The sequence below is a fragment of the Gigantopelta aegis genome, chromosome 6, assembly GCF_016097555.1.
Source record: "Gigantopelta aegis isolate Gae_Host chromosome 6, Gae_host_genome, whole genome shotgun sequence".
NCBI lineage: Eukaryota > Metazoa > Mollusca > Gastropoda > Neomphalida > Peltospiridae > Gigantopelta > Gigantopelta aegis.
The window spans coordinates 83504591-83515753 of NC_054704.1; the positions used below are offsets into that span (position 1 = coordinate 83504591).

General features: G+C 36.6%; 1 protein-coding gene across 1 annotated transcript; it reads right to left on the bottom strand.

Annotated features, from left to right (window-relative positions):
• Window positions 1-3455: 3455 nt before the first annotated feature.
• On the bottom strand, window positions 3456-8828 carry LOC121376322. Its single transcript, XM_041504163.1, has 3 exons — window positions 8662-8828; window positions 6426-6491; window positions 3456-4249 (listed from the first exon to the last, which is right to left on the bottom strand). The coding sequence occupies exons 1-3, from the start codon at window positions 8724-8726 to the stop codon at window positions 4015-4017; spliced, it is 366 nt and encodes a 121-aa protein (XP_041360097.1). The 5' UTR covers window positions 8727-8828; the 3' UTR covers window positions 3456-4014.
• Window positions 8829-11163: the final 2335 nt, after the last annotated feature.

The window sequence follows — 11163 nt, forward strand, 5'->3', positions numbered from 1 at the left end:
TGTCTTTGAAGTAGATTTTCAGTTGTAACATGTTTGTTATTGAAGTAAACTATAAGTTGTATCATGTTTATTGAAACAAGCTATTGTAACATGTTTGTCACTGAAGTAAACTATGAGTTGTATCATGTTTATTGAAACAAGCTATTGTAACATGTTTGTCACTGAAGTAAACTATGAGTTGTATCATGTTTATTGAAACAAGCTATTGTAACATGTTTGTCACTGAAGTAAACTATGAGTTGTATCATGTTTATTGAAACAAGCTATTGTTATCACTGAAGTAAACTATGAAGAGTGACATGTTTATTGAAACAAACTATTGTGACATGTTTGTCATTGAAATAAACTATAAGTTGTAGCATGTTTATTGAAACAAGCTATTGTAACATGTTTGTCACTGAAGTAAACTATGAGTTGTGACATGTTTATTGAAACAAACTATTGTAACATGTTTATCACTGAAGTAAACTATGAAGAGTGACATGTTTATTGAAACAAACTATTGTAACATGTGTGTCATTGAAGTAAACTATGAGTTGTGACATGTTTATTAAAACAAACTATTGTGACATGTTTGTCATTGAAGTAAACTATGAGTTGTGACATGTGTATTGAAACAAGCTATTGTAACGTGTGTCATTGAAGTAAACTATGAGTTGTGACATGTTTATTGAAACAAGCTATTGTAACATGTTTGTCATTGAAGTAAACTATGAGTTGTGACATTTTTATTGAAACAAGCTATTGTAACATGTGTGTTATTGAAGTAAACTATGAGTTGTGACATGTTTATTGATACAAACTATTGTAACGTGTGTCATTGAAATAACTATGTGTTGTGACATGTTTATTGAAACAAACTATTGTAACGTGTGTCATTGAAGTAAACTATGAGTTGTGACATGTTTATTGAAACAAGATATTGTAACATATGTGTCATTGAAGTAAACTATGAGTTGTGACATGTTTATTGAAACAAACTATTGTAACGTGTGTCATTGAAATAACTATGAGTTGTGACATGTTTATTGAAACAAACTATTGTGACATGTTTGTCACTGAAGTAAACTATAAGATGTATCATGTCTGTCATTGAAGTAAAATATCAGTTGTAACATGTTTGTTAAAATAAACGATTGTAACATATTTGTCAATGAATTAAAACTATAAGTTATAACATATTTGTCACTGAGGTAAACTATAAGTTATAACATGTTTGTCATCGAAGTAAACTAATAGTTGTTAAAACAAACTATTCTAGGGTGTATATTACCAAATCAAATCCCATAGACGACAATAGTAACATATGTGGCTAAAACTCCTACCTGCAGCGTATCAGTCGACATAAACGCCATGGATATAAATACTACCACCCCTCACAGTTAAAGTGAATGAGAAAAAATTGGGGGTCAGCTGCTCGTTTCTGAGATAACGGGTAGCGTCTATGACTACCCTAGTTCCGCACAAAATTCGAGTACTTTTTTTTACAGGTACCCCATACATGTTTCAGGCACAAGGCTACTTGACACATTGGTACTAGATGAAATAAAATTGCATATTTTTTTTACCCTGATGAAACTATTATTTTTTTACAACCAATACACTCACATTTATAACCAATCACAGGACTTGTGGCGTTCACTTCTCTATCAAAAGTTGGGTGCACCTCAAACTTTGACCCAGCCGGAAGTTATTTGATTTAGTACTACCTGTAACATCTTTGTCATTGAAATAAACTATGAGTCGTAACATGTTTATTAAAACAAACTATTGTAACATGTTTGTCATCGAAGTAAATTATTAGTTGTTAAAACAAACTATTGTAACATCTTTGTCATTGAAATAAACTATGAGTCGTAACATGTTTATTGAAACAAACTATTGCCATTGAAGTAAACTATAAGTTGTAACATTTGTGTGATTGAAGTAAACTATAGTTGTATCCTGTTTAATTAAACAAACTATTGTAACATGTTTGCCATTGAAGTAAACTATAAGTTGTAACATGTTTGTTAAAACAAATGATTGTGACATGTCTGTCATTGAAGTATCTACTGTCAGTTGTTAAAACAAACTATTGAAACATGTTTGTCCTTGAATTAAACTACAAATTGTTAAAACAAATTATTGCAATATGTTAATTTGTTTTTCACTGAATTAAACTATCAGTTCTACCATGTTTGTTAAAACAAACTATTGTAACATGTCTGTCATTGAACTAAACTATCAGTTGAAACAAAATATTGTAACATGTTTGTCATTGACGTAAACTACCAGTTATTAACACAAACTATTTGTCGTTGAAATACAACATCAGTTATAGCATGTTTATTGAAACAAACTATTGTAACATGTTTGTCATTGAATTAAACTACCAGTTTACCATGTGTGTCAATGAATTAAACTAACAATTATAACATGTTTGTTATTATTTGTAAGGTTTCTTCACAAATAAAAGCGGCAATTGCAAAGTTTCACAAATGTGAAGTTTACGCTAAATATGCTTTTAATGCACATGAAATTGCCAGTAGAGTGTTTGGAATGTATCAACTGATTATCTTATCTATATGTTTACCAAACTGATTATGATATATATATATATATATATATATATATATATATATATATATATATATATATATATATAGATAGATAGATAGATACAGAAGATTTTATTTGGTGGATGGTTCTGATGTAGACTGTTAAGGACATTCACATTCAACTATAGACAAACCTGACTAAATTTACTACGACTTTGCTGGTCCTCTGTTCCTAAACCAATTGGATGGATTGTAGAAAGCACTGGCAGGTGAGATAAAATCCTTTCTGGCCTCACTAATTAATTATCTCATGCCGTTGCTGGGACTCGAACCTGTGGTGCCGAATTGCCCGCAACTTTCAGACTTGCCACGATACGTTCTGAGCTATCGAGCCATCCTTAAATAGAATGGTCTTTAACTCAACCATATGCATGTGGCCTACAAGCTACGCGGTCAATCCCACTTACGTGCATGAAACAGTGGGCAGACCTGGCACTGGCTAGGCACTGGCTAGTATGTATTGATGTATGAATATCTGTATATTGTATGTAATAGTTTGAAGACAATGATATCCTTGAGACTTGCACTTTTTTTCTGTATGCAGTAACTAGACGTGAAGTTTTCTTCAAAACAGTTTGCAGATTCAAACTCTACATGGAGTCCAAATGGGTTTGTGTTTGGTCTGTAATGTGCGAATCCAGAAGGCCTCTCGTTCAAGTCTCAAGAGGGTCTGTTTTATCTTTTGAACCAAATGTGCGTGTATGTGCATGTCTTCGTATACGTCTTCTAATTACTCGAATATGTCTCTTGTCAACGACTAATCTCTGTCTTAGACAGACGTCCCAGATAGCCGATGTGTATGAACTGCTCGAACCTTTATTGAATACGTTAGAAAATAATCACAATCACAAGTAATAAAGTTAGCTCTTTATTGAATAATAACACATGGTTACACTATTAGTACATTAACCTCTAATTTCCAGGAATCATTACATTAACAGCTCTTTTCCAAGAATCATTATTACACTAACAGTCGTTTCCCAGGAATCATTGTTACACTAACAGTTATTTTCCAGGAATCATTATTACACTAACAGCTATTTTAAAGAAATCATTATTAGACTAACAGCTATTTACCTGGAATCATTGTTACACTAACAGCTATTTTTCAGGAATCATTGTTACACTAACAATTATTTCCAAGGAATCATTATTACATTGACATTTATTTTTCCAGGAATCATTATTACACATAAAGTTATTTACCAGGAATCATTTTAAACAGCGGTTTTACAGAAATTATTATTTAATTAACAGAGCTATGTTTCCAATAAATCATGATTTTACTAACAAAGCTCAGTTTCCCAGAAAAAGCTATTTACCTGAAATCATAGTTATACTAACCGCTGTTTTGCAGAAATCACTATCACACTAACAGAGCTCTGTTTTCCAGGAATCACGATTACACTAACAGCTATTTTCCAGGAATGAGCTGTGTGGGATCAAGGCCGTGTTCGTGTATTAGTCTCTGCGGCGCATTGAACGCGAAGAACGTGTATCCCCTCCCACACTTGACGAGTCCCTGCAGCAGCTCGGTGGGCAGATACGAGGCGTCGGCGACGTCCCTGGCCCAGTCCACCCAGTTCGTGACGCCAGCCACTGAGGTGTCGTGGGTCGGTTCCAGAACGGGGTAGTTGTCCTTCACATAGCTTCAACACACACAAAAGAAGGTTTTTTTTTATTTAGCGACACCATTAGAGCACATTGATCTATGAATCATCGGCTATTGGATGTCAAACATTTGGTAATTCTGACAAATAGTCTTAGAGAGGCATCTTTTATATGGACTAACCCACAGACAGGATAGCACAGAACACGGCCTTTGTTGTGCCAGTCGTGGTGCACTTACTGGAACGAGAAATAGCCCAGTGTGCCCACCAGCGGGGATCGATCTTAGACCGACCGCGCATCAAGCAAGCGCTTTACCACTTGGCTACGTCCCGCCCCTTCAACATAATGACAACGATAACTAAATACATGTACCGAATAGGGCGGTGGTCCTTCACATAGTTAAACACAGTGACAACGATAACTAAATACATGTACCGAATAGGGCGGTGGTCCTTCACATAGCTAAACACAGTGACAACGACAACTAAATACATGCACCGAATAGGGCGGTGGTCCTTCACATAGCTAAACACAGTGACAATGACAACTAAATACATGTACCGAATAGGGCGGTGGTCCTTCACATAGCTAAACACAGTGACAAAGACAACTAAATACATGTACCGAATAGGGCGGTGGTCCTTCAATAGGGCGGTGGTGCTTCACATAGCTAAACACAGTGACAACGATAACTAAATACATGTACCGAATAGGGTGGTGGTGCTTCACATAGCTAAACACAGTGACAACGATAACTAAATACATGTACCGAATAGGGTGGTGGTGCTTCACATAGCTAAACACAGTGACAACGATAACTAAATACATGTACCGAATAGGGTGGTGGTGCTTCACATAGCTAAACACAGTGACAACGATAACTAAATACATGTACCGAATAGGGTGGTGGTGCTTCACATAGCTAAACACAGTGACAACGATAACTAAATACATGTACCGAATAGGGTGGTGGTGCTTCACATAGCTAAACACAGTGACAACGACAACTAAATACATGTACCGAATAGGGTGGTGGTGCTTCACATAGCTAAACACAGTGACAACGACAACTAAATACATGTACCGAATAGGGTGGTAGTCCTTCACATAGCTAAACACACGTATCAACCTCTATATCTCAGCGGGTATAATTATAGTTTTCACTCATAAAACACAAAGTCATCTTTGATTAACATCAAACAAACAAATAAATAAACCGGAAGCATATTTTAAAATATGCAGTAATTTAAATTATTTCGATTATGTACAATCTAATTAAAATTAACGCCACTGGTTAATTACTATTACCTGTGGATCTAACAGCACCCCGTTGGAGCTCATGTCCAGTTGACCTTTCATTCGACCAATCAAAACCTTACTTGCAAAATCATGCCAGTGATTTGAAAAGAATATGAAAACATTCGGAATTATGCCGAGGGTATACGAAGTGATTCAGGTGAATTACGAAGTATGCCGAAAACTAATTTCAATATAAAAATTTAATGTTGAACTGTCGTTTCAAGACAAAAAACAAAACAACCTGTGATGATATAGCCATCAAATCTATTTATACTAGCATACAATCCAGAGTTTATTACTGCACTCCACCCCCGTTTTTTAATTTTGAATTAGACCAACAAGTTCGCCTATTGCATAAATAGTCTTGACCGATATTTTAAAAATGTGTATGCTCCCAAACAACGCTATAAAAGGCGAAGTGTGATTGGTCGATATTTAAATTATTATTTATAGATGAAATGTCACATGGACATGGGAATCCACGCAATGCTGTTACATCTACTGGTAGACCAGTAGAGCTACTTTGTAATCAGATTGGATTATGTACTACCGGCATTTATTTTTACAATATTAATAAAACATTTATATTGTTATTCTCACGTGTAATGCAGAATTCCAACAGAACCTCACCCCTTCTAGATTAACATACACTGTAACAGTAACAGAAAGCTATAAAGGCCCCGTATATTACACCCTCTCATAGTCTTCAGCGGAAACCCGCTACATTTTCCCCATTAGCATCAAAGAATATTTTACATGCATTATCCTACAGACAGAACAGCATAAGCTACGGTCTTTAATATACCAGTTGTAGGGCATTGGTTGGGCGGAAAAACTGAGAATGGAACTCCACCGAGGGGATTTGAACATTCGACCCAAGCATCTCATGCCGAGTGCTAATAAAAGTCCACTTACTGCGAAAGATAGAGACATCCCTTGTGGACGATATAGGACAGTGCTCCGCGTCGTTGAATAACATGACTGCGAAATGGAAAAATATAATAATGATATTAAAGGTGCATTTTCATTATATGCAATCATTGCAATAATATCACAAAATGTCCATTATATGCAATCATTGCAATGACATCACAAAATGTCCATTATATGCAATCATTGCAATGACATCACAAAATGCTTGTATCGAAATAATGAAAGAAAGAAAAATGTTGTTTATTTAACGACACCATTCAACAGATTTTAATTACGTTTTTAATATGGCGTCAAACATATGGTTAAGGATAGGAGATAATTAGATACATGGGCTACTCTTTTCGATTAATTTGCAACAAGGGATCTTTTATATGCATTATCGCACAGACAGGATAATACATACCATGGTCTTTGTTACACCTTTATCGAGATAATTTACTATATTAATGATTTTTTTTTTAAAGTTTGTTTTGTTTAACGATACCACTGGAGAACATTGATTTATTAATCATCAGCTATTGGATGTCAAACATTCACTAATTGCAACATATAGTCTTAGAGAGGAAACCCGCTACATTTTTCTAATAGTAGCAATGGATCTTTTATATGCACTATCCCACAGACAGGATAACACATACCACGATCTTTGATATACCAGTTGTAGTGCACTGGATGGAACGAGAAACAGTTACTGCTGTTGTAAACATGTTCCTGATTAGCATAGCCATTTTTTTTTTTTTTTTTTTTGGGGGGGGGGGGGGGACGTAGCCCAGTGGTAAAGCGCTCGCTTGATGCGCGGTCGGTTTGGGATCGATCCCCGTTGGTGGTCCCATTGGGCTATTTCTCGTTCAAACCAGTGCACTACGACTGATATATCAAAGGCCGTGGTATGTGCTATCCTGTCTGTGGGATGAAAGAAAGAAAGAAATGTTTTATTTAACGACGCACTCAACACATTTTATTTACGGTTATATGGCGTCAGACATATGGTTAAGGACCACACATATTTTGAGAGGAAACCCGCTGTCGCCACTACATGGGCTACTCTTTCCGATTAGCAGCAAGGGATCTTTTATTTGCGCTTCCCACAGACAGGATAGCACAAACCATGGCCTCTGTTGAACCAGTTATGGATCACTGGTCGGTGCAAGTGGTTTACACCTACCCATTGAGCCTTGCGGAGCACTCACTCAGGGTTTGGAGTCGGTATCTGGATTAAAAATCCCATGCCTCGACTGGGATCCGAACCCAGTACCTACCAGCCTGTTGACCGATGGCCTAACCACGACGCCACCGAGGCCGGTGTCTGTCTGTGGGATGGTGCATATAAAATATTCCTTGCTACTAACAGAAAAATGTAGCGGGTTTCCTATATATCAGAAGAACCAAATGTTTGACATCCAATAACCGATGATTAAAAAATCCATGTGCTCTAGTGGTGTCGTTACATCGGTGTCCGTATGTCCAGTGTGTTTCTGATCCACTCGTACATTTGTAGGGGCGGGACGTAGCCCAGTGGCAAAGCGCACGCTTGATGCGCAGTCGGTCTGGGATCAATCCACGTCGGTGGACCAATTGGGCTATTTTTCGCTCCAGCCAGTGCACCACTACTGGTATATCAAAGGCCGTGGTATGTGCTATCCTTTCTGTGGGAAAGTTATAAAAATAACCTTGCATAACCACCATTTTTATAAAAATAATTTGTCCAAACCAGTCACAAATGCATGAATTTTACTTTTGTGTAAAGGTCACTTGATATTAACAACCACATGTTCATATCTGGTTATTATGAATAGCATATCATAAGGAAAACTTTCCTATAAAGGCCACTTTAACAGAAAGGACATCTCTTAAAGGCCATAATTACAGATACGATTAAATCGTGACTTTCGTAGATAAGTTCCACAGTATTATCAACATTACGTCTTCAACTTTAAAAATATATTTTAAGGAAACCCGTAACATATTGGGCCGAATTTACAAAGCGTGTTGGTAACAGTTGGTAGTTTTATGCTAGTACAAAGCGTGTTGGTAACAGTTGGTAGTTTTATGCTAGTACAAAGCGTGTTGGTAACAGTTGGTAGTTTTATGCTAGTACAAAGCGTGTTGGTAACAGTTGGTAGTTATATGCTAGTATCAAACTACCAACTGTCAAAACAGGTTTTTTAAATTCGGCCCATTATTATTAACTTACTGTGGAGCTAGAAAATATACATACCTTGTACAGGACTGGATTACAAGTGTTAGGATAAACAAACCACATAAACTGGAAACTCCTTTCATTATCTTGTTTAGTAAAAACTCATAGATTTCAAGCAATGTGTTGTCTTCTCACAGACTCGATACTCAGTAAATTTAAAGACCCTTTATCGTATTCAGTAACCAAGACTTTTTGTTCAGTTTGGACACAGTACACACATATAGTCGATAAGAAGCGTATTGTTATAACCCAAACAGAACATCCGATAAGCTGCCCAAGTATACTGTTCAAAATTAACCACATGCACCAATAAATAATAATTTTATTTTAAAGAAGAGAGTTTTTTTTATATATCCATTGGAGAAAACACTGTGTGAAATACGTCCTACATAATATTAGATGGCACCTGCTTGGCTGTTCCATGCACTATAACCTAGATGTCGAAACGCTACGGAAACTAACGCTACGGAAACCGATTGCCACCTTTGAAATATCAATTAACTTTTGGGGCACTTTCGCTCGTTAAATTCGATTTGAAACAACCCGTAAACGTGTATGGTATCTAAGGAACACAAGCGTAGTACCCTGCAGAATATGTAGAGAAAAAAAAGAGAAAAAAAATGATACAGTAAATAATCTTGCACAGTTTGGTTAAAAGATCTGAATTTTATTTTAATATTTTGTTGATAGTTTGCTGCTGTCAGCGTCCGCCTGATGTGCAATGGGTTGTTGAATCGAATCCGCTTAGTGAATCAGTTGACTTGTTTAGTGTTTTAAGTAGTGCTCTACGACTGGTATGGCGATAATTGCGGTCTGCGAGAAGCATAGATGTCTGGAACCCGTTTTACGAAGCGATCTTAGCTATGTACGTAAGGTGACCTTATTGTTTAAACGGAGCCCAGAAGCAGGGGGGGTGGGGGGTGGGGGGGGGGGGGGGGTGCACATAAAAGAGTAGTTTGTGTGGCGGCAAGATGCTTTCTACTCTCATTGAGGCCAACTGTTGACATTATTACCAAACGTTAAATATTATATCATAGTCCGTGGTATGTGCCAATATGTCATGTAACACGAGCGATAAATCATAAATAATGTGGTAAAATATTATCTAATTGTCCGCGCTATGGTGTTAAAATTAATGCGTTTCCCAAACAAAAGACAAACAATAGACTTAAGTTTATGCAGCTGAAAAGACAACTTTAGGTTTTTTTTGTAACAGCAAACAATTGATCTACAAATTAGCAAGTCAATGTTCATTTCTGAAATATGACCCAAACTTTACGCGTTTGTATTACCTTCACGTCGGGAGGCTGTTATTTATCCAGACAGTTTGTTAGGCTCTTTTGTATAATAATTAGAAAAATATAACGCAACCAAGCTTTCAAATAACTCAAGTAGACTTGACACTTGCAATTTAATGCAAATGCCAATACACCTTAATGACCTATTTGTTTTGTCAGCTGAGACATTGTTGACGACATTCGGGAAGGAGGGTGGGACGTAAAATACACAATCAATATTTACTAACAATCATTATTCTGAATATTTGTAATTCGGTATAAGGACCACCCCACTATTAAGACTTGTATTAATAAGACCCGCCGATGGTCGCAGCAGATTTTGATTGTATATATTTGTAGAAATTTGGAATTTTAAAAATGCAATCAGTAATTCATGTATATGTATTTTTAAAATTCCAAATTTCTATATGAATTTGTTGAAAACACCAATCATTAATGGGGTGATAAATTTATTTATTTATTTATTATTATTATTAATTTTTAATACATACATGTATATACATTTAATTGAATAGTTCATGTTATTTTACCATTGTCTGACATTCTATAGCAGATATATCTTTGTGCGGGGGTGTCGTTAGACATGCATTCGTTCATTCGTTCAATAGTCATGTGTTATATTTATAACAAAAACATCATCGATTGTACTGTTTATTGTACAGTTTATGAAATCGCCCAATACATTAATTACGCACTGTTATTCTAAGGAAACTAAGTCCATCAATTCGCACGAAGAACTACATTTTAAAATCCTAACTTCCCAGGGGCGGGGCGTAGTTCAATGGTACAGCGCTCGCCTGATGCGCAATCGATCTAGGATCGATCCCCGTTGGTTCGACCATTGGGCTATTTCTCGTTCCAGCCAGTGCCAACGATTACAAAAGAGTATTGGTAAGTTAGGAAGGATGGAAATGTTTTATTTAACGACGCACTCAACACATTGTATTTACGGTTATATGGCGTCGGACATATGGTTAAGGAACACACAGATATTGAGAGAGGAAACCTGCTGTAGTAAATTTATAGGCTACTCTTTCCGATTAGCAGCAATGGATATTTTATATACACCATCCCACAGACAGGATAGTACATACCACGGCCTTTGTTACACCAGTTTTGGAGCACTGGCTGGAACGAGAAATAGCCCAATGGGCCCACCGACGGGGATCGATCGCGCATCACGCGAGCGCTGTACCACTGAGCTACGTCCCGCCCTCATGAT